Source organism: Tenrec ecaudatus, chromosome 16 (genome assembly GCF_050624435.1).
Source record: "Tenrec ecaudatus isolate mTenEca1 chromosome 16, mTenEca1.hap1, whole genome shotgun sequence".
NCBI classification, from domain to species: Eukaryota; Metazoa; Chordata; class Mammalia; order Afrosoricida; family Tenrecidae; genus Tenrec; species Tenrec ecaudatus.
In genome coordinates, this window is record NC_134545.1 from 16,545,629 (window position 1) to 16,569,346 (window position 23,718).

At 55.6% G+C, this 23,718-nt stretch overlaps 2 protein-coding genes across 2 annotated transcripts in view; one reads left to right on the forward strand and one right to left on the reverse strand.

Annotated features, from left to right (window-relative positions):
• The first annotated feature begins 581 nt into the window (after positions 1 to 581).
• C16H12orf76 (chromosome 16 C12orf76 homolog) lies at positions 582 to 5,286 on the forward strand. The gene is made up of 2 exons (XM_075534918.1): positions 582 to 755; positions 3,914 to 5,286. Exons 1-2 carry the CDS (start codon positions 611 to 613, stop codon positions 3,997 to 3,999), a joined length of 231 nt encoding a protein of 76 aa, XP_075391033.1. The 5' UTR covers positions 582 to 610; the 3' UTR covers positions 4,000 to 5,286.
• Positions 5,287 to 7,468: 2,182 nt separating this feature from the next.
• The window catches only part of ANKRD13A (ankyrin repeat domain 13A), a 38,234-nt gene continuing 21,984 nt past the window's right edge, over positions 7,469 to 23,718 (reverse strand). Inside the window, exons 6-15 of the mRNA XM_075534917.1 lie at positions 23,261 to 23,450; positions 19,040 to 19,106; positions 17,941 to 18,022; positions 17,174 to 17,235; positions 15,943 to 16,073; positions 15,114 to 15,271; positions 14,348 to 14,461; positions 11,630 to 11,793; positions 9,916 to 9,983; positions 7,469 to 9,269 (exon numbers count right to left, since the gene is read on the reverse strand). Of these exons, the coding sequence (XP_075391032.1) occupies positions 9,074 to 9,269; positions 9,916 to 9,983; positions 11,630 to 11,793; positions 14,348 to 14,461; positions 15,114 to 15,271; positions 15,943 to 16,073; positions 17,174 to 17,235; positions 17,941 to 18,022; positions 19,040 to 19,106; positions 23,261 to 23,450 (1,232 nt within the window). The 3' untranslated portion in view covers positions 7,469 to 9,073. The remainder of the gene's footprint in view (positions 9,270 to 9,915; positions 9,984 to 11,629; positions 11,794 to 14,347; positions 14,462 to 15,113; positions 15,272 to 15,942; positions 16,074 to 17,173; positions 17,236 to 17,940; positions 18,023 to 19,039; positions 19,107 to 23,260; positions 23,451 to 23,718) is intronic.

Consider the following 23,718-nt stretch of genomic DNA (forward strand, 5'->3'; position numbering starts at 1 on the left):
AGTGTGTCACCCCTGCCCTAGACTATGCACTAATCAGTACTGGGGCATCCAGGTGTCTGTAGCAAAGGGCCCCCTGAGAACATGGTGGGAAGACAAGGTTCAGTAGGTCCAACGTGGAGCGCGAACATCTTTTTCTGTTTTTAATCATATTATTGGGAGCTCGCCCAACTCTTATCTCAATCCATGCATGCAACCAGTGTGTCAAGCCCATTTGGACGTTTGCTGCCATCCTCGTTCTGTAAACATTTGCTCTCTGCTGCAGCCCTGGGTCTCAGCTTCTTCTGCTAAAACGTCTTTCCGGAGGGGAATGCGCCCGCAGCCCCCGACACGGGTGAGCGCTGGAAGGTTGTTGGAAGGTTTCCTAGGGACGCAGGGACCGGAACGCGAGACAGGAAGGACCGGGCAGCCGCCGCCACCCCGGGGGCGGGGCTACGTCCTGCGCGTGCGCGGCCGAAAGCCGGCGTTCGGGGGCGGGGCTGCGTCCTGCGCGTGCGCGGCCGGAAGTCGGCGCTCGGGAGCGGGGCTGCGTCCTGCGCGTGCGCGGCCGGAAGTCGGCGCGCGGGGCGGGGCGTGCGGTTCCCGCGGCGGTGGGCCGGGCCGGGGCTGGAGGATGCGGCGCTCCGCGTGGCCGTGGCCGTGGCTCGGGCTGGGGCTCGGCTGGAGCGTCCTCCTGGCGGGGCCGGCGGAGGCGCAGGGCGCGGTGCAGCCGCCGGAGCGGAGCCGGCCGTACGCCGTGCTGCGCGGGCAGAACCTGGGTGAGTGAGGGGTCCGCGCCGGGACGTGCGGGGAGGGGAGGGGAGGCTGTGCGGGTGAGGCGTGCAGCGGGGCGCCGCTGCTGGAGCCCCGCGACCCTTCTCGCAGCATTGCTTGCATGGAAGTATTGGGGGTCGAGAGACGGGGGCTCTCTCCTCGCTGGCTGTGTAGACCAGGCTATGGATAATGCGGTACTAGACCCCGCCCCCCCACTCCCTCCTGACCCACCGAGCCACTAATAGGGATAGTAACCCAAACCAAATCCACCGCCATCGGGTCGATTCTGTTTCATCTCACTCACCCGCCATCCGAAACGGTCACTGGTTATGGGAGTAGAGAGCCTTGTCTTGCTCTCGCATAGCGGCTGGTGGTTGCCAACTGTGGACCTTAGGGTCAGTAGCCCATATATAACCACCCCTGCAAACGCACTGCCATCAAGTAACAGTTGACTCATAGTCACCCTATAGCACAAGATAGAACTGCTACTTGGGGGTTTTCAAGGCCATGCGTCTTTCTGGGAGTAGACACTGCCCTGTCTTTCTCCCTCAGAGGGGCTGCTGGGCTCAAACTGCCCACCTTGCAGTTAGCACACCCATGAATAACCCACGGTGCCACCAGAGCCAGGAATCAGAGTAATGCCCATTGAGGGAATCGCTGCTATCCAGCAGTACTGTTGAAAGGGAGATGGCTGCAGACTACTTGTTATCGCCTTAGAAATCGAAGGCACGCCTTTCAAAACCTCACAGCCTTTGCATGGTTGCCCCATCCAGGCAAGTAGGCCCCCCTTCGGGGTGTGGTGGGACCGCAATGCTTTGCAGGTGGAGAAAGCTTCTTAGTGGTATAACGACAAAGTCCTTTTCCACACTGCCCTCTGCAGTCCTGTGCCGTGGACAGCTTTCTTATCCCGTGTTTTACAGAAGGGGAAAGAGACACAGAGAAGTTGAGGGTCTTACAGAAGGTCTCGAGCTTGTAAATTTTGTAGTTGCAAGGTCAAGTGATCTTACCCCAGATCCTAGGATTCCTGACCCCTGTAAGGTCCATCTCGCTGTCTGGAGCTTTGAACAGCTCTCGTATTTCAGGGCCTTTTTGTGTGCCTGGCACTGTGAAGCACATTTCACTGGATAGCATATGTAGGTCTCAAGACACTCTTGTGGGGTGGATTTCATTTGTCTCATTTTCTAGACAAACAAAAACAAGATCCCACAATGGGAAGGGACCACATTTGCTCTCCACTTAAGCCCCTGGCATCAGGTTATAAGTTATTATTTTGTCACATCTTGCCCTGTCTGATGTCTCCCTTCACCCACTTTTCTGTTGTCCGTTCCCCCAGGGAGGAGGTTATATGTAGATCCTTGTAATGGGTTCCCCCTTTCCAACCCACCCTCCCTCTACCCTCCCAGTATTGCCACTCACACCACTGGTCCTGAAGGGATCATCCATCCTGAATTCTCTGTGTTTCCAGTTCCTTTCTGTACCAGTGTACATCCTCTGGTCTAGGCAGACTCATAAGGTACAATTGGGATCATGATAGGGTGGTGGGGGGAGCATTTAGGAACTAAAGGAAAGTTGTATGTTTCATCCTTGCTACACTGCACCCTGACTGGTTTGTCTCCTCCCCGAGACCCTTCTGTAAGGGGATGTCTAGTGGTCTGCAAATGGGCTTTGCGTCTCCACTCTACACTCTCCCCCTCATTCACTATGGTAAGATTTTTTTGTTCTAATGATGCCTGATACCCGATTCCTTCGGCACCTCATGATTGCACAGGCTGGTGTGCTTCTTCCATGTGGGCTTTGTTGCTTCTGAGCTAGATGGTCACTTGTTTACCTTCAAGCCTTTAAGACCCCAGACGCCATATCTCTTGATAGCTGGGCACCATCAACTTTCTTCGCCACATTTGCTTATGCACCCATTTGTCTTCAGTGATCGTATCATGGAGGTGAGCACACAATGATAGGATTTGTTTGTTCTTTGATGCCTGATATCTGGTCCCTTCAGCACCTCGGACCACAGGGGTCTTTTTAAGGGCAGGCCATTCGCACAATGAATGCTGCATGCAGAGTTCTGGGAGAAGGGGAGGGATAAAGAGTGGGAGAATCGATTGAGCCCCCAAATGGATGCTCACCTAGAAGGGTATTGTGTACCTGTCAACTCAGAGTGCTTAGCTTTTAATCCAATTTGCCCCCCCCCCCAGTTTTTCTTTTAGTGGCTTTTTATCCCCCTAACTTTAATCTGCCTGCATTCCTACCTTACAAGTTAGGGTTCTTAATTAAAAACACCCCCCACCCTGGAAATCTTCCAAAATACAAAATGCAAGAAAAGGAAGGAGACTGCTCTGCTCACTCACTCTGGACACACCCCTTCCCCCATCCCACAAGATAGACTTTCCCTGTGGTCAAGCTTAAAATACTCTGGGCTCAGTGTGTGAAGTGGGCCAGGAAGTCACAAAATCACGGAAACTCCAGACTTTGCTGATTTGAACAAAACCACATCCAGAATCTTGTACTTTCCCCCTGACCCTCCTCACTGAGAAACAATAATTATTTTGAAGAACAAGCAGAGCTAAGCCCCAGCTGTAACCTGGGATAGGCCCACCGTCTTAAGCACAAACACATGCCATCATGCATTCGCTTGTTCAAGGTAACCCCACGTCCCCCCGAGACAGTCACACAAACAGGACAGGATACCATGGCTACCGGGTGGGAAGCTTCCCCGGGGCAGGCTGTCGGTCATGCCAGCAGTGGAGAGCCCGGGTCCCAGGGTTCTGCCCAACTTGGACTTGACTTGAGGTGGTAGTGGGGTCAGTGTCATCTGTAGGGCCTCTTTCTTAGATGTTTTTTAAGTGGTCCTAGGTGGGGAAAGGTAACTGCTTCTTTGAGCAGAAGGCTCATGTCAGGATACACCTCCCACAGCCATCAGCTTATAGGACTGCAGAACTGCCCCTTTGGGTTTCCGAAACTATATATATGTATGTATATATATATACATGTATATATTTAATGCTATAGAGCTTACTGGTTTTATTGAGATTCAAGCTTTTTAAAAACAGTTGTATTGGCTTTTAATCCACATATCACACATTTCAAGAGCGGAGACCTTGTAAGGCTGTGAACCGCTGACCAGGTGGGCAGTGGGATGCAGTGACCCGTTTTCCTCTTGCAGTGTTGATGGGCACCGTGTTCAGCATCCTGCTGGTCATCATGGTCCTTGTGGCATTTTGTGTCTACAAGCCCATTCGGCGGCGGTGACCGGGAACGGGCGGGCACTCTTCCGAGGACTTGGAAACAGGACGACGGTCCCAGGCTGGCTGGCAGACGAGCAGGACTCAGAACGTCCCCACTTGGAAATGACCGATGGTCTGGACGGTTGGTAAACTCATGGCTCAGAGAAAGACCAAACAGAAAATGTACTAGCAATGATCCCCCCCCCCCACACACACATTGTAACGCCAGTAACTGCCCGGTCTGCTCGTCCATGCTTGACTTTTTTTATGTATCTGATTCGACTTGTTAAGAATAAGACTGGGAGTGCCAGTGTCCAGGTCAAGTGCCCGCAAGAAACCAAACTGGTGCATCTGTCAGATGCACCGGGAAGGACTGGCGACCAACGTGTGCCAAAGGGGATGGAACCCATGAGGGCGCCCTGCTTAGGCACCATTGTGTCCCAGTGGGGTAAGAGCTCATTTCTGCCCAACGGGGCATGAACCACAGATGTTCTGCCCCCACTCAGCAGACCTGAAGGCACTGGCTGCAGAGCCGGCTCGATGGCGTCTGGGAGGCCCGGGCCACCGTTCCGTGGGCATTCAACTGGAAATGTGGCCAGCTAACTAACCCCACTGAGAAAGCTCTCCACCCTGGTTCAAACACTGGTCTCCTTTGTTCTAAACATGTTTGTCTAGCTCGGGGCCTAGGGACGGTGAAGGTTTGGGGTCTTGAAGAGACTCCGCGGAGTTCCTGTGAGCCAGAGAGGCAGGGCTCTCCTGCAGCAGTGTGAGGTCGAGAGTTCCAGGCAGGGTGACGGGCGGGCGGGCGTGTGCGGAACGTGTCTCATCTCAGCTTTGAACGTGCTGCTATTTTACATTGTCCGTGAACAGGGCCCCCACCCCACCCCTGTTGAAACACTTTTGTGCTTACAAAGAGCTTATGGGTATTTATTTTGAAGGTGCTAGGTTGGTTGGTTATTGAATGGAAATAAATGCGTATCTTACAGTCCATGCCAGCCGCAAGCCCAGTGCTGAGTCACTTCTGACTCCGAGCGACCCTGTCGGAGGGTCTTCAAGGCTGTCGTTCGCTGGGAGCGACTGGCTGCCGGGGTCCAAACGGCTGGCCTTGTAGGTCGAAGCTGACGTTGTCACCACTGGGCTATCAGGGCATTCCAGCACAGCACTGACTTTTTTTTTTTAAACCTGCTGTTAATGTGAAATAACTGATGTGCGGGACTTTGTTTATACTTTTGTTCACACTGAGCCACTGAAATGCGCGCTTTTCTGCCCCTTCCGAGCCCACGTCAACGAGAATAAAGCCCTCCTCCCTGCCTGTTGCACTCTGGGTAATGATTTCCCCACCCGTCGCTCAGCCACCGGGATTTCAGATCCGGGCAGGACCGTCATTGTGAGCAGGGTTCAGTGGAGCTTCCAGACTAAGACTAGGAAGAGAGGCCTGCCAGTCTCCTTTGGAAAATTAATCATGGAAAACCCCATGGGTCCCAGCAGGCCACGGACCAACCCACTTGTTTTGGACACGTCATTGGGCAAGGCCCACTGCTGGGGGTGTTGAGGAAAGTGCAGGACAGGGCAGCGTTCTGTTCTCTCGTGTACAGGCAGTGGCCAGGAGCTGTGCAGTCTACTTGACAATTCGTTCTGGAAAGTTCCAAAGGCACTTGTACGTTGGCTCGCTTCAGGCAGCACCATGAGGGCGACCCCTGAAGGCACCGTGTCAGGAACCTGAGCCACATTAAACTCAGGGAGTCAGGAGACCTGGACTCTGTCTTCTCCAAAGCTCCCGCTTGTCCATCGTACAACGGTCCACTTTACCGTCCTGTGAAGATCAAAGGGGGTGGAAACATCCCGGGGGCAGGTGGGATTGCCCTCTTTGGCCTGGCCCTTGGAAGTTCAGTGCTATGTACTGGAGGGATGAGTTGAGGTGGGACAATGACATTGGACCTAGAGGGAATTAAGTCCTGGGGAGTGGGGGGGGGTATATCCTGCACCTCGATGGGTTTTATATTGCCCCGCGATTCAGTACTGCCGTTTGTAGGGCTTAAGGAAGCCCCCTAAGCTAGGTGAGTTGCTCCTTGCCTGGCAAGCTCACAGTGTGGTTTGGCTGAAAGCACCTCCCAAGCCTGCCTTGGCTCTGCACCCCATCCTTAGCATCACCTCAGAACGAGAGAGGGCAAGTTCATGATAAAAGCAGCATCTCTGTGGGAAGGGGCTTGTTTCAAAGGGACCAGTAAAGACACAGGGCAACTCAAGAGACCATCTTTGGGGGAAGGGCTGTTGTCCAAACCCCAGGCCTCGTGGACTGAATGGTACCCAAGGTATGTCGTACCCAGAGCAACGCACTCCATCAACCCATTAACCTTGATGTACCCATCTGCGAGAAAGCCCAGTCATTTCCGCAGATACGAACGACTCTTGGCTCTTTGCAGTTGGGGCAAAGGTGCCTGCCAATGCTTGAGATTGAGGGGTCGGAGGGTTCTGTCTCAAACCTGTTCCATACTCCCAGAGAGGCCCACATTGACTTTGAGCTCCATCACCTCGTCTGCGGAGAACAGTCCGTCCCAGCCATCTTCTTGGATGTCACCTGTCCTTTCCTGCCCTTCCTCAGAGCAGACCTCGCTGTCCCCGCACCTCAGTGACACTCTTATGGTGTGGCAGCTTACATCTTGGGGATAGTGCAGTGCTTAAGATTGGATCATTTGTTTGCCGCGGTGATGAATCTACAGACAGGTGAACTAAGAGTAGGAACAGTGTGCTGCCTTACCCGTTTGTCTAAGACCGGAGTGTTGTGCGCAGACCCCAGGGCCCCCAGTGACCTTGAGAAGCCTGGTGGTATCGTAGGTTAGGAGTTGGGCTGCTACCCACACGTTCAGTTCAAAACCACCAGCTGTTCAGTGGGAGGAGGACAGGCTTTTGATTCCATAGCGTTCTAGTCTCAGACCCCCAGTTCTGCCCCCCTATAGGGTAGCTGTGAGCCAGTCCACTGGACGGCAGTGAGCTTGACTTTTTAACGTTCTTACCCAGAACAGAGACGACTGGAAAATGCAGTGTGTGTATGTCAGATTGTTTGATGCACGGAGTCCAAGATACTCCAGAAAGAAAGCGCAATGGGAGAACTGACCCCCCTGAGGGTTCAGGAGGAGGGGCGGGTGGTGACTGGACAGCAGTGATGACTGTGTAACCAACCCCCCTCAAGAGGAATGAAGGACAGGATTGTAGGTGATTGGCTACATTGGATGGTGTAAGATATGGCAAGAAAGTATAATGATATTAAGATAGAATGGTTCCTGGGGGGGGGGGGGAGGGGCTGATGTCAAAGAGCTCAAGAAGAAAGACCATGTTTTGAAAACGATGGCGGCAGCAATTGTACATCGACGCGTGATCTAATTGAATTATGGATTGTTTCATCTGTTAAGAACTTCCAATAAAACAATTTTTAAAAAAGAAAGAAAATGCACTGTGATCAAGTGTGGAGAAACGACTCACACGCAGGCCACAGCTGAGCACCCTCTGAGGAAGAAGTCTTTATTGGGGTGAGCACATAGCTGCACAACACTGCGACCGGTGGACACAATGCTCAGGCCCCTCTTCAGCAGCTGCCCGGGAGGCAAGTCCGAGGTGGACCGGAAGCAAAGCCATGGAATGCAGGCCTGCAAGTCCGACTTCCCCGAGTCAGGAAACCACAGGGCCAAACGGGCAGCCAGTCCCAAAGGGCCTGGGCCCAGGGTAAACACAACAAGGGGCCAACCAGCAATTAAGTGGCACGTTCAAAATAAAGGGGATGGTGCCCACGTATACTGGCCTGGGGACCGACGGGATTTTGGTCAGCCCCTGTCAAGAAAAGAAGGCAGGCGGTTGGACAGATTTAAAAGCAGTCCTTTGTGGCTGGGACGCTTTACTGGCTGCGGTGTCACACATGCTTGTGGGAGCAGGAGCCCCCATCTCTTCTCCTCCCGGAAGCCACTGACGGACGGCACATGGATGCGTGACGGGGAGGAGGGAGCTGTGCCTGGGGCTTTCGTGCCACCCGTGGGCCACAGGGAGGGACAGGCCCTGAGTGCTGTGTGATGGTTATTTACAGGAGGGTTAGACAAAATAGTTAACTACTAAAGGTATCCAAAAAAGGCCTGAGAAAAATCTGGTTAAAACATACAACCTTGTATTGCTACTGATGCGTGTAGGCATTTTCATCTCGTCTAAAAATAATAAAAAGATTCTGTTAAAAAATAGATTTATCCAGAAAGATGTTGCTCTGAACTGTAAAAGCATATGGACTCTTGGTTTCCCCTTCAATCTAGAGCTCCCGTTGTACCTCCCAGCCCAGCCCAGCCCCTCCTCGCCAGAGAGGCCAGTGGGCCATGGCGGCTGCTCAGGCCTGGACATGGAAGCCCTGCACTTGGTTTGGTTCAATGCTGTTGCAGGGTTTGGGCCAGCCGAGTCATGGTCAACACTTTCCGTCCGCGGTCCCCCACCCGGGCCCCAGCTGCTCCTGGGACTTCCCACAGGGGGGCTGCTCTCCGCTCAGTCCCCTCAGATCCCGCATCAGTGGGGTGAGGTGGCTCCAGACAGTAATTTTTAAGGCTAAGGTAACGTCACGGCCGTCTGTGTCTCCGGCCAGCCGTCCTCTGACTCTGGCTGGGCGGGGTCGGGTGGGAGGAGGAGGGACAAGGGACAGTGTTCCCGGGACCCTGGCGACAGGTGGACAGACAGAGCAGCAGGATGGCCCGTGTCTTTGGTGATGTAGAGAAGTCTCAAGTCTCAGCCCGCACGCCTCCAAGGCTCTCAGCACCGGGGCTGTTAGGTCACGCTGGAGGTCACCGCTCCTTGTTAAAAGTCCATCTGCACACCGGCCAGGATGCAGGTTCTTTGTTTTTGTCTAAAGCTGGTAGTAAAACGGTGACCTGCTACCAATACAGTTAATGGAGGTGATGGTGTTCTCCCTCCGGGAGAGTCACGGTCGGGCTTGAAGGCCCAGGCCTTGGGCTCTGCAGAGGGAACAGGGCAGCGGCCTCCTGCTCTGCAGATGGCACCGGAGGGCTGGCCGCTGGGCCCTGGGCGCTGCCTACACAGCGCTGGTGGCGGCGGGCGGGGTGGGGCTGGGAGGTCTACTTCTCGGTGAGCGACAGCTGTAAGACCTGCTGCAGCTCCGCCTCCTCCTCCTGCAGCCGCAGCTCCCGCTCCTCCAGCTCCCTGGCAGAGAGCTCCATGGCCAGCTGCAGGTCGCTGTCGAAGCGGCTGGGCTCCCTCAGGGCGCCGGGGCACAGGCCTCCCGAGCTGGCCAGCAGGCTCTCCTGGATGGCCCTGGGTGGGAGAACGGGGAGAAAGAGTTCAGCAATAAGGCAGTCGTCCCCGCAAGACCACAGCCACAGTGCCCCTTAATCCTACAGAACTCTGGGGGTGCTCGTGTCCTCCTGCAGAGCACCAGCTTTTAAATGCCGAGGCTGGGAAATGCATCTGGAGCAACTGAAAAGCAAAGCCCAGGCTCCCAGTATACTTGGTAAAGCGAGTCTTTCTAGTTCTTTCTCCTAAGAAGAAGAAAAAAAAATTCTTCCAGTAGCTCTTCTCTCCCTTTCAAGTGTGGCAACTTCCCTGCCCCCTTCACAGGCAGTCTGGCCCATCAGAAATAGAACACCAGTCAGTGCCCGCCCTCCCTCGGCAGCTTGAGGGCAGGCTTGGAGAGAAAGGCAAATGCCATCTCGCTGCTTCTGATGTGGAGTGTGTGCGTGCGTGCCAGAGTAAAACTGTGCTCCACACGTTTTCAGAAGCCGGTCACCAGGCATTTCTTCTGAGGGCCTCTGGGTGCCTGTCAGCTGTCTTGGAAACCCCACCATCAAGAACTGTAATACGGAGGGCAGCCACAAGGGGAAGCAGAGAGCTACGTTTCAGCCAGCCTAGCGCCTGCCTCACTCAACCTCCACTGAGCTGGGTCAGGAGTCAAGCTGGTCACCTCTCATACTGGGCATCGTAGGCCTGTGTCCGGTTGATCCCGCCATTGGAAGCTGGTCCTGAGACTTCCTAGGAAAAGCAAACGTGATGGGTGTCGTATGACCCCTTCGCAGAAAGCCCACTGAGAATGCAGAAGGGACACAATAAACACCATTTGCAGGCATATCTGTTTCTGACAGAGTGGCGGGAACGGCTGATGGGGATCTGGATTGCCCCTCTAGTTAAATACTATGTGGTCTAATCAGATCCAACTCAACACAAGCTGTGTGGGTCAGAGCAGAGTGGGCTCCCCGGGGACCCCAATCGCTGCCTTTCTTGAGGCCCCTCCTTGGTTGTAGTGGAGTGAGCATGTGAGCCAGCTGCGCCCACACCCAGGGCCGCCTCCTAAAGCCACACGGAGGGTGGGGTGATAGGCATCCTGACAGCAACCATGGCCTTTTAGCAGACCCCAGACCAGTCTCTTAAAAACGGATACCTGGTGGGGGGGGGATGATGAGTTGATATCAAAGGCTCAAGTAGAAGGCAAATGTTTTGAGAATGATGAGGGCAACAAATGTACACGTGCTTGATGCGATGGATGTATGGATTGTGATAAGAGCTGTATAAGCCCCAATAAAATGATTTAAAAAAGAAAACTGGCTACCTCTGAATAAATGTGACATAAGCAAAGCAGGTCACGCGGAACAGATGGACGCAGCACTTCGTATCTGGTGTCACTTTGATCACATAAGTGAGGACACAGAGCTCAGCTTGAAGTGGGTATCAGGCTGGGGTCTGCCCTCACCTACATAGGGCAGGAAAAGTGGGTGTGTGGGGCAGGGACAGTGGGTCTCCCACAAGGCGTGTGCCTGCGGAGGGGTCTGGCCCTGAGGTTGGCATCCTGAGAGAGCTAACTGGGTCTGAGGATGGCTCCACAGTGGCAGCAGTGGAGGGTCAAGTCGCAGGCCGTCCCGTAGGACAGCAGAGCTGTCCCCAACATTTCCAAGGCTGCTGTCTATGCAGCAGACAGACGGCCACCTGGAGGGGGGGGGTTGAACTGCGGCGTGCTCCACTGCTGCCTCCAGGGCTCCTGGGCCAGCACTTTGCTGAGTGGACCCCAGAAGGGAGGAAGAAACTAGGAATTGCAGCACGGACAGCAGGTGCCCTGAGGCTGGAGCAGGGCCTGCCCCAGCAGAGCGGGGAGGGGCTTCGCGAAGCCCCCACACAGGGAGGCTGGAAAAATAGCCAGGTTAGAGGGCAAAAGGAAACAGCTTAGGCCGCCTGCCCTGTTCTAAGCTCTGCCACTGAATGGAGGTTCAGGAAGCTGGCAGGAGTGACTGGGTACCTTTCACCATTCCCCATGGTCATCACAGCCTACAGAGCAACCCAGACGAGGCTCAAAGCCCCACATATAAGCTCCAGACAAGACAGCTGCCAGGAGACACTTGACAAGAGAAACCAGTGTTTTCCAACGTGGGCGACGGCCCCTGGAGGACGCTAGAATGATGGGGGGCGAGGGGGGGCCATGCAAAAGCAAGACCTACACTTTTTCCTGGATTCTGAGCTATCCTACAAAAATGTTTCATTGCTGGGGGGGGGGGGCGCCAAGTTAAGTTTTCTTCTGAAAATGGGGCAGTAAACTTGGCAACCTCTGCTCTAAAGGACTAGGCAGTTAGAAAACATTAGACGTCACAGGTGCAGGTGAGGAGAGCGGCGCTGGAGGGCCGTCACGGTACCTGGCTCCTGCTGGACTCCAGTAAGCTCTGCTGGATGGCAAACTGCATGATCTCGTAATCCTCGTCTTGCACGTGCACGTTCCTGCCGTTGTCTTGAACGTGGTAGGATTCGGGAATTTCAAACACGGACTGGTCAACCTCAAAGCCCGAGGAGATGGGGGAGTCTGAAACAACGCGCATGCACGGCAATCAGGCGTCTCCCCCCAGCTCACTGCGCACACTTTGTTTCTCACGGACAGATCAAAGTGGCGCCAGCCACGATGCGCCACAGCTGAAGGGAAGGGGGTGGGGGAATCTAGGTTTTGTCTCTCCACCTCCTTTTTCTAATGATCACGTCAGGGCATGAAGGAAACGCTACCAACAGGACCAGTGAGAAGCTCCCCCTTACCCAACCCCGTGGCAATCACCACTCTTGCGACTCCCCAGAGGAGTGTGGCGTGGCCGTGCACGTGTGGCTGAGTGGGGGCACTTCTGTGCAGACACACGGCTCTGTCCTTAGCTGCGTCTTACGAAATGCAGCACACACACAAAAGGTACCACGCGTCTGTCCACTTCAAAGCAGTGCAACCAAGAGATGCCTGTCGGTCCTTTACTGAAGCGAACACACACACACACCATCCCCAAGCCCAGCTGCGCTCCTCCCCCTCCCACGGGTGGACAGTTGAGAATGGCAGGGAGTGCCGCCCGGCTCTGCCGCGCCATTAGGACCTGTGTGAACAGTCTGAATCCCTTATGTTAGCCCAATTTTGAACTTGACCTTGCCAATGGAACCACAGGGAATACGAGGGGGTACTCCCCAAAACACAGAAAGAAGCTCTGCTGGGCGAGCATGGAGCACCTTGCTCTGAGTCAGTGCACCCATGGCATCGCCTGCGAAGGTTCTCTGGTCACAGTGACTTTGTTCATACAAGCAGTTTCACTCAGACCTCGTTTTTGTGACAGCCGTTTTAAGAGAACAGCATGTGGCTGTGAAATTTTGTTTCCTGCTTGGGGAGAAATGCCACAGAAACTGTTGTGATGTAACACAGCTTACAAGGACAGCGCTGTGGGAAAACTATGAGTGGTTTTCTCCTTTTAAAAAAGGTGAGATGTCGACTGATGACAGCCTCGTTCTGGATGTCCGTAAGCTTCCCAAATGGACAAAAAAATGTTGACTCAGTGGGATATTTGGAGTTTGTTCCATCAGGTCAGACTGTTAATCAAGCTTCCTATTTAGAGGTTCTGAAAAGATTGGGAAACTGTGTGACAAAAAAGGCCTGATTTGTGGCAGACGGGACTGGTTTTGTCACCGCGACAGTGCACCTGCTCACGCAGCCATCTCAGTGCGCCAGTTTTTGGCAAAAAAAATCCCAGCATGCCTCTCTTGCCTCATGCACCTTACTCACCAGACCTCGCTCCGTGTGACTTTGTGTTTCCGAGAATGAAGAGGGACATGAAAGGGCAGCGATTTGGTGATGTAGAAGAGGTGAAGAAAAAAAATGAGGGAGGTGCTGTCAGCCACCCAGACAGAGGAGTCTGAAACATGTCTTCAAGAGTGGACTCCAGATTTGACAAATGTACTGTGAAATGGAGAGCACTTGGAAGGCGATAGGCTGTTTTATACAAACATCTAAATACATAGCTTTAGGGGGGAAATTCCATTTTGGGGGGAGGGGGTACCCCTCATATAGTCTTCAAAGTGGCATTTTTCATACAGCGCTTTCCGAGGCCACCAGATGCGGCATCCACATCCCATCTTCCTACTGCTTGACTCCAATGTCAGCACATCCCGTGACCTCCTGACACTGGGCTCCCAGTCTCGCCACGATGAGCACTGCTGTGCCCATTACTGGGCTCTCCACATGCCACGGGGTCACCACGGTGTCCAAGGTCAACACCCCGTCATGATGCAAACCCTCAGCACACGAGGACTAGAAGGGAAAGTGCTCAACTCGACGAACCGCCAGCTAACCTCATAGCAATGGTGCAATCTGAAACTTCCGCCCCTAACATCAGGAGCAAGACCAGGACGCCCCTCCCGCCACCTGCACAATATGGCAAGGAAGAGGTCCAGGGCTATAGATTAGAAAAGAGTAAAGCTGTCTTTATTCAGAAAGGGCATGGTTGTGTATGTAAGAAATCTATACCAGAAGGGGGAACGGATTGTGATGATGTAGACACAACTTTCTCAAAAGCAATTTAACTATGGAAGTTATGAGATGTGAATATTATATCAACTACTTTAAAAACCTACTAAAAAGTTACTAGAAGTTAGAAGCCATTTAGCAGTGTGGGAGGACACAAAGTCAGATACGTTCTCTGAGCAGTGAGAAGTAGAGTCAAATGAAGAAACTATTTCCACTGAAAACCCTGGATGGGACTGACTGCTAAGGAGCAGGAGGCAATCACTTGGCAGGCTAGAAAGACAGACCCTCTCTCCTGACTGTGCAGGTAGATACTCGAACATGCCCTCAACGGTCACCCTTACCGTGGATGCTGCTGACATTTTTGCTTGAGAGAACTAACAGTTTGCCGGGAAAGCCCACAGCTCACCCCACTTCTCAGGAAACCTCTGTCCTAAAGCTGTGCTGCTTTCTACCACTGTCTATTTGTGTGTTTTCTCACTAACTAATCTAAACGTGAAACTTAACACAGAACTCCGGTTCCGAGCTGAGTCAGGAATGCAAAGGCTCGAGGAGGATGGAAGGCTCGCAGAAAGCCCCGTGGGAGTCTGTGTACCTGAGTTGGCCGGGGCCCCATCCACACTTGGGGAGGCGGCTTCTTCCGAGGTGCTGCAGGCGTTCACATTTCCAAATGTAATCCGTGCGTTCAAGACGTGAAACAAGGGGATTTCTAACAAGAGAAAAGTCCCGTCAGTGCGCCTCACCCAGGAGAGCAGGCACAGCTGTCAGCCCCGTGGTGCTCACTCTGCGAGGACTTTGCCTGATCTCATCCCCATGGCAACCCCCCCCCACCCCCAAAGTCGGCCGGCAGGAGAGTGAGCTGCAGGGAGTTTCTGCACTCTTCCCCCGGCAACGGTGGGTCAGTGATGAGCCAGGGCTCATGTGTAAGAGGTCCACCGCCGTCCCCAGTGGACGCCCTCCCCAGCCCTGTGTATGACACACAGGCTCGATTGTGCACACAGACCCAGGCCCCAGAACGCAGCTAGGCAGCACAGGATCTCGCTGCCCACTATCTGCCCCCAAAGCTGCATCTAGTTTGGAGTTTGACCTTAACACTATGAGCATGTCACGATTCTATGCCTTTTGCTGACAATGGGGTCTCCTAACTTTCACACACAAATCCCCAGTCTGAACCATGAATCAGGACACGGCTTTACAGCTGATGGGGGACAGCTCTGGCCGCCTTCACCACCGCCGCCTCCTCTTCCTCCTCCAGGTGTGGGTGAGTCTACCCCCACCCCACAATTAGTCCCCCGGCCACCGTGTGCCACCCTCGATTGTGGGCCGTGCCTGCACATGTGGCTGTGGTGCCCTGGGCATACCTATCTTGACGGGGAAGCCGGGCGGGAATTCCAGCTTGATGAAGTCTCTGAGCCGCGCGAAGTGCGCGCTGGTCCTGGCCATGAGGTCAATGATGGGGGTCACCTGCTCCACGAGGGACAGGGGGAACTCCTCACACATCCACAGCATGGCTTTGAACCTGTGGGGGAAGAGGGCAGCCGCCATGTGCTGGAGCCCTGCTGACACTCGGCTGGGCACTGTCTGCTTGTGGAGCCAGCAGCTCGGGGGAAGAAAGAGCAGGGGAAGCCTGGCAAGTCACTGATGGCTCCCTGACTCCACAACCTGCCCAGAGGGGACAAGAAGCTTCAGGTCACTCTGAAACCCAGCCGTTAGCAAAAAGGGCCTGATGATGAGCACCTGCTGCCACAGACTTAATTGGCAGTGAGACAGAAGGAACCAGGTGGCCAGTGGGGACCAGCTCACGCCGTGGAGAAGTCCTTATACCCCAACAATGCTGCTTGGAAAGGGCTCTCCAGGAAGAGCAATCTGATCACGTCCTTCAGGGCCCAGAGCAGACTCGCTACCATCGAGTCGATGCAGACTCAGCCACCCTGCAAGACAGGGTAGAACTGCCCCTGGGGGATTCTGGGACGGGCACTGGTGGGGGGGGAGGAGTAGAAAGCCACACCTTTCTCCTGCACAGTGGCTGTGGCTCCACAGTGCTGGCCTTGCAGTGAGCAGCCAAACCCATAACCACTAGACCGGGGCTCCTCCAGAGACAGGGTTTAAAAGCGGTTTTCAAAGGAAGCAGGCAGGAACGACTGGGCGTGGCAACTCCCCAGCATGGCTTCTGCCCACGGAGCCTCTTACTTCTGTGTTCGAATCGTCAGCTCCTTCGGTCTTCCGATGTCTCTGTCTTTCAGATCAAAGTCTCCGTTGAAGTACTCCTCGGGCGTGATGGCTGTGGGGTTGTTGGCGGTGGTGCATTCGGTGGTAAGGTCCTGCCAAGCCAAAACCCAGGGCAGTTAGGAACGCCAGGTTATGCCCCCACGTGGAGGCCCACCCTGCGGTGCTCCGGCTCCGCGGAGGACCCGGGAACCAGCCACAGGCCTGGAGGTTCTCGTCTTTAAGTCACTACATGGAGCAAGGAAACCCGCAAAGGGGTCACTGAATTCCCTGGCGAGTCTAACGGAGTCTCCCTTTTAAAATGAGGACCTCCGTGTTTCTCCCCTCTCCTGTGCATTTTCCCATCCTGATGCTAGAAAGGGAGAGTGGGGAAAAGGGAAGGAAGGCAGAGATGTTCAGAGGTACGTGACGCTCGGGAGCGGACGGTCCAGCCTGGCCACTCAGGCCTGTGGCGCTGGAAAGACAGTTTCCTTTTGCAGACGCTTGGCGACTTCGGTGTGTGCCAATTTCACATGGCTAGAGTGACTTGTCAAGGTGCTGGGGACGTAAAAGACGAAGTCCCACGTCCTTTTCAGTCCTGGAGCTCGGCTTCTGAAAAGCCCCTGCCATCGAGTCGATTCCGACTCACCGACCCTATCGGGCTTCCTCAGCTGTGAGTCAGGGGCAGGGAACCTTCTTTCTGTCAAGGGTCAGTTGGCTATTTATGACACCATTCAAGGGCCATCCTGGTCAGCCGAGTATTGAACTAGCTCCTGATGCGACGGCTGGAAGCGCTTCTCTTGGGCGAGGTGGTGACGGGAGCTGGTGTTGATTGCTTAGGCCTCGTCCCCCTGCTTTACAGGGTTTCTGTGGCTGGCAGTCATGAGTGGGGTAGACAGACTCCTCCTCTCGTGGGTGGCTGGTGGGCTTGAACCCCAAAGCACCACCTGGGCTCCTTGGCAAAGAGGCGTTCCTGTGTGTTCTGGGGGGGGGGGTGCCCCGAGTCTGCATCAGCCCCATGCAACCACCAGGGACCAGAGCCTTCGCACGTGCCCATGTGACAGAGAAGTCCGGCGCTCCACCACCAGCTTCCGCTTCAGACTCCTCTCCTCTTCTAGGAGCCCAGCTTGGCCGGGCTCTCCCCCGCCTCACGTCACGCCCCCAGCCTGAGCCCCTCCCCTTCCCGAGACCCCAAGAACCCACCGCTTCAACTTACCCCCTGGGCACCAAACTGGTGCTCCACCGTCCCCAGCAGAGATTCCAGTGGATTCCTGTCGGCTGCGGGGATGGGGGGGGAAGGTGTTAATTCCTCACGGTGGGCGCTCACAGGAAGAGCCCCTCAGGATGCCTTGGCGTTCTAGATCCTCACTGCATGAGGCTGTGCTGATGGGAAGCCCCAAGCTAGCCAACAGGCTGAACATGGTCACCCTGATGACCAGACGTCCCCGGATCCTTCCAAGGACACTGGGTAGTGGGGCTTCTCAACAGGAAGCTGGAGAGTGGGGAGTGGGACTCAGGAGGGCGCTACATCTGACCCCAAGCCCGCCCGTGTTTCTCTGGGCCTCGGTTTCCTCAGCTATCAAATGGGAGCGTGGGGGTCAGCAGTGGCACGGAGCGGGTGGTAGCTTGCTACCCACCGCAGCATGCTGGCACGGCCCACGGGCAGTCACCCGTCAGACTCGGGTGGCAGGCGACTCCTCGAGGCCACTGGCAGCCACAGCTGCCAACGCTTCGGCTCTGAGTCCCAAGCTCTATTCACATCTTGCACTCACTGCGTTGGTAAACCTTTTCCAATTTCCCCTCGACTTTTCCTGGCTAAACCCACTAACTGTCATCCACACAACACGAGTGGCTTCAATGACAACTGAAGCCACCTTCAGAGGAGGAGCTGGACAAAGGAAAGGGCACGTCGGTGCCAAGAAGGCAGGGTGACGGAGGGTCGGGGCTGCCCGGGCGAGGCGAGGCCCCCAGCAGGGAGGCTACCTTTGTATCTCGTCTTCTCTTCCTCCGTCAGGTGTTCCGTCCGTATCTTGGTGATCACACTGACATTGTTTACGGTGTAAACCTTGAGAGACGTGCACGGGGGAGGGAGACAGTGACACAGGGGACCTGGGCCCGACAACGCAAGCATCAAGCACAGGGCAAGAAGGCTGAAGCGAGGACAAGTAACGCTGTCACCTCGCCAGGTTGGAGGGAGGCCTGGGCACAGCCATTAAGAGCCTTCAGGGCAAAGGGGCAAACTACGGACTGAGCGCAGAGCAGCAGTGAGTGCCCGCCTGGGAGTGGTGTGGCCAGAGGAGCAGTGCGGCAGGTTGCCTCTTCCTGCCAGCCCGCCTCTCCCCAAGGCCATGCGCTGGGCACTGCCTGCCTCAAGAGCCCGAGCCTGCTCCTGGGAGGTGTTCCTCTGATCCTGACCGAGCAGGAGCGAAAGCAGGGTTTGCCCCATGGACAAGATTGAGAGAACCCAGCAAATCTTGACCCCCCCCCCATCATAAATAAATCCCCTCAACTGCTAACTCGGTCAGTGGCAGGGGGTGGAGTGGGGAGTGTGCTCATGAAGGTGGTAGCAGTAGCTTTGGGTGCCTAGGCAGGTGTTTCTAGTGTCTTGCTGAGCGAGGGCCGCCCGGCCCGCCCAGGCTGCACTACACTGCAGGGCCCAAGAGAGGCCAAGGCACAGAGCTTTCCAGCTGACGGAGGGCCCCATGGCTCAAAGGGCCGTCGCTGGGGCACTGATGTCCTGTCACACAGGCTATAATAAGCCAGCCAACCGGGCACTGGAGGAGTTTGACTTGGTTTCTTGGTTTTGGACGAGCATGTTCAATCAAATCCCTTCTTTCTCTCCCTCTCTTTTGTTAATGAGTGAAATAAATGATGAGCTTGCCATTCCTCCCAGGGCAGCTGGACCCCTGCCCCCATTGCTTTCCCACGCGTTGGCATGAGGAGAAGCCTCCCCGTCAGGGCGCTCGGCACCTTTCTGCCCCAGAGCATCTTCCTGGCACAGGGCACGGACAGCAGAGCCGGCTCCTCGTTTGCATAGCAGCTAAACAGCTATAGTAAATCTTATTTTAAGAGTTCCTTTTACCTTTGCTTCGTAACCATTAACAACTTCTGCTTTATCTGTCCTCCAGCCCCAGAATCCGGATTTAGTTCTGATAAAAAGTGAACACCACAAATTTCCACATGTACAAAATGCGAGTCAGATCGATCCCGGCAGCCCTTAGCGTCTCATTTTGCTTTCTCTCCCGCCACCGCCCGCCCCACTCCCACCCCTAGGTGAAGTCAATGAAGGACACTTGGAAACTACGGTCCTCAGGTCCACAAGGGGCGCCATCAATGTCCCGGGGAGGGGCTGGGGTGGGAGGCTCAGGCACCCCTTGCCCACCCTTCTCCACGCAGTCTGTGGGCCTCACCTCTGACCCGGGAGCCTCCATGCATAGCCTCTCTACAAAGCTGCCCATGTAGGGGGCCAGAGGTGGTCACAGGCACTGCGCAGCCACCCAAAAGAGGGAGCAAAGACAAGAGTGGCCAGGGGCTGGCCAGGGTGACAGCTGGGTCAGAGCAGACGAGCTGGGTCACCTCAGCTGTGGCCACAGATGTCGGTGGCCGGAGGCTTCTCAGTCAAGGAGAGTCTCTTCAACCACGGCGGCCCCTCTGAAGAGAGCAGTGGGGGCAGAACACATCCTGTGGCCCGCTGCCCGGCTCTGGCTCTTCAATGCCCTTATGCCCAGCACCTGCCACTCGCGGTTTGGCCGCTCACTCGTGGTGGAATTGCAGCTCATGGGAGCCAGCAGTGGCTGCAGCTTTGAGAACGTGCTGGAAGCAAGCCCGGCGATTTTTACTCAACACCCTCCAGAGAAACGCGCTTCCAGGGGCAGCCCAAGGCTCGGGCAGTTGGTTTTCCACAAGGCAACTCCCAGGAGCCCTGGCCAGCCCCTTTGTCTAGGACATCACATCCTCGCTTCTGCTCACCAGGTCTGCTGCCTGGGCCCTGCCTTCCGCTCGGACCCCCAGCAGCAGGACAGCTGTGGCAGTCAGCTTAGCTGAGCTGCAGAGAGCTCCCTGCTGGGTTTCCACTGGGCTTACAGGAGGCTGGGTTTCTCATCCGCCCGTCATAGGACATGAAGGTCAAGGCAAGGCTAGTTACAGACCCGTTCGTGACCCAAGGGTGGTCTGCTTTGGATTTCGGGTGACTGCCATGGCGTTTTCAGTAGTGAAAGGTGTGCCGAATCAAGGGGCGTGTCTGAGAGCTTGTTCTAAAGTAAGGACTCTGGATATATCTTCTGTGGGACACATGTCCCTCTGGGCTCTGCACCATCTGCTACCTCCCGTGACAAGCGCATGCCATTCAGGGCACCTGAATGCTGTGTTTTGTGTTCAGAGAGCCCCACTGTGAGGGACACCAGCTCTCAGGAATGTACCAAACTCCACGCTCCCTGCCAGCCAGGCCAGTCTGACTCGTAGTCACCTAACAGGACAGGGCAGAACTGCCCCTGTGGGCTTCTGAGAGCACAACTCTTCAACAGGAGTAGAAAGGCTCATCTTTCTCCAAAGAGTGGCTGGTGGTTTTGAACTGCTGACTTTGTAGTTAGCAGCCCAGAGGGTAACCACTAGGGCTCCTAAAAGAAATCTGGAAACATACGAGCAAAAGGCTCATCTCCCAGTGAAAAAGCTGAGGGACCAAAGTTTGGCAGAATCACCCCTGCAGGATGCATCCCCTGTCGACGGGCCTCGGGCACACACCAGTTCCTTCCATCCCGAGCATGAACTGGCCCCTCTCCTGATGGCTGCAGGCAAGGTCCGAGGGAGCGGCAGACCCCGGATGGTTCACATGCCTACTGTGGTGGCAGGTGCTGTTGGGGGTCCCTCTGGTCCAGGCAGCCCCGAGTGACACAGCAGGACACCCCCTGCCCACCTTTCAGCAATAGCCAAGGTCTTCTATGCAGTTCCAGGGCTCTCTAACAGGTGTCTATAATTCACACAATATAATCCCCGGAGGGGAAGGAGAGACTCCCCAAGGGACTGCTCCAGATGCCGGCTACCCCACCCTCCACCATTTCAGGGGAAGCTTGGCACAGCACACTTGGCTGGCGGATCAGGCAGAGTCACCTCTGAGTCACCCACAAGGGGACTATTCCTTTTAGCGAGCTGACTGCCTCCCCAGCCCCTCATCTTTCACACGTTCCCAAGGAACGCAAGGCTGCCGGCCCTGCACCATCCTCACCACGGTTCTTATGCCTGGGCCGCCCACGGTTACAGCCGGTGTCCATCCGCTGGCCCTTGGGGCAGACAGAACACAAACCCAAACTGCAGCCAGCTGATGCAGGCCCAACTCATGGCAAGAGGGGTGGGCTTGCAAGCATCAAGCCCCAAACCACAGATTCTTCCTCTCATGAAATGCAGGGAAGAACTTCCATGAGGTGGGCAACGGCTGTGCCAGTCTCACTCCACTGCACAAAGCTGATCCCTCTGCCAGCGACCCTCCCGGCCACGGGTGGCCCAGTCCTGGCTCCATGCACAGGCGTGACCACGGGGCCCAGCTCAGCCAGACTCCAAGAAAGTGTTTTAGAAATTCTCCTCCCTGCCCACCGTCCATTCAAATCCTCATGACCACAGGTAAATGCACGCAAGACGACCTTTGTCCCCAGCACAAACGGAACATGCTATCACGTCCCACCTGCCTGCAGTCGGGAAGCAGCCTGGGGCCGGCACACTCATGAGACGCGCCCTTGGGCGACAGCCCAGGACTGGAAACAAGGGTCGGTGGGTCATAGGGACAGCTGGCTCTTCTGACGTCGTAGCGTCACGGACTTCAGAGACCAACTCGAGACCCGCTGCCTTTGGGCCCATTCCCACTCACAGCTCTATGTTGGGTTTCCTTTGTGGGAGCAGCCGGCCTCCTCTTTCTCCCACTGAGCACCTGGTGCATTTAAACCACCCAGCGCGCACTGTGGGCAGCCCCGTGCTGCCCGACACGCCTTTTCTGGTTCACTGAGGGAGTGGGAACACGGCGAGATGAGGCTACCTTCCCAGTTATTTCATAGTCCCTCCACAGGCACTCCTCCGTCTTCTAAGGCTCATCTCTACCGAGCAGCTCTGGCAGCGAGGGCCGCCTCCCTTGACCTCCAGCTTGGCAGCGTCTCCCAGGACGCCCTGTCCTCAGAGGCTTACGCAGAAGCGTGGGGATGCCACCCACACCTCTCTAGGGAGAGCCAAGACCAAGTCCTAAAGCCTCGCTGTCCTCGGGCAAGAGCTGGGTGGGAGGAGACCAGAGACTTGGAAGGTGCCTCCTGCTACTGGGGAGATGTCACCGCTCTGGCCAAAGCAGCAGCTGCTTGGGACACAGGCAGGCACTGTGGGCTTTTCCCGCCAGCTACAGACAGACCCCCGAACTCACAGCTCACTCTGAACGGGATGAAAAAGGGTCTTTTAGCAGGTCTGCGGTCGGACCAGGCAGAAAACTAGTTGTATTAGCCACTTTCCACCGGAAAGACGGATGAGAAGAACATTTTAAAAATGAAACCACACACGGGGTTACTGAGCCAGGGAAGCGTGAAACCCAGAGGCAGGCCAGTGCTGCCCAGCCAAGTGCAAGCGGGCCACTCTGGCCGGCAGAGAGCTGGATGTGACATCCTAGGCAAAAGAAACCCTCGGGCCACCAGCTTGTCAGAAACTAGCCGCTGACCACTGCACCTCCACGAGAAGGCCCTCGGACCCTGCGTGACTGACCCAGGCGGTGGACTCCCAGCACAGCCCTGTTCAGAGCATCCTTCCGGCAGCTTCTGGAATACAGTGGCTGACACACCCCACCCCAGACGCTTGTAATACTAACCTAGTAGGCCCCCCAGGAGAGGGAATGTGTGGGAAGCTTTTCCCTTTCTTAAGGAATACGAGGGGGGCCTCAAAACGTTTGTGGGAAAAGGGACGGAAAGTATCTGGGAATTCCACACACACCCAGAACCTCAGATGGACACAACCGCAGTCCATCCTGGGTCAGTTCTGCTGCCGAGAGACAGAGCACCGTGGTTTGTGACCAAAGGGTGCTGTGGGTCCCCGGCCATCAAGCCGAGAGGCTGATGGGCAGATTCCTTTAGAAAGGGCTGTGAACACTTACAAAGCCGTTTCTCAAAACGACCGCCATGCTACCCAAAACACTCTCTGTGCAGGGTGGCCAGCTGCGGTGTCTGTGGGAAGAAGACGGGTCAGCTGTGAGCCCCACTAGTGCCCATTCCGCAGATACCCACAAGGTCCAATGATCACAGACTCGCCACCAAACGGGGCCGTGCCGGGACGAGACAGCAAGTACCTCTCAAAAGCTATGTTCTTGGTGTCGAGGCTGGTGTTGATGACGGGGCTCGTGAGCCGCCGCTCCACCTCCCTGCCCCTGGGCTTCATCACATCCAGGCTGAGGCGCTCCATCTCCTGCGAGAGGTCGAAGTGCTCAGTGGTGACCACCTTGTCATCGTGGTTGACTTCCATCAGCTCCGCCCAGTTGTCTGCAGTGGAGACAAGGGCACTGATAAGTGCCAGGCAGGGAAGACGCCACAGCCACACCACACCACCCTCGCTGTCGGGCATCATCATCTTCTGGAGGAGACCCCAGGGTTCTGGCTGTCCTGGGCCCCGCAGAGCTCCGGCAGGGGTGATCGGGCCCGCTTTCTCCAAGATGGGACGCATCCCAGGGAGATGTAAAAGTCATTTGCAGTCTCTCCCAGCAGCCCGTTCCATCTGTCTCTTGTAAACAGCCTATGGTCATGTAGTTGA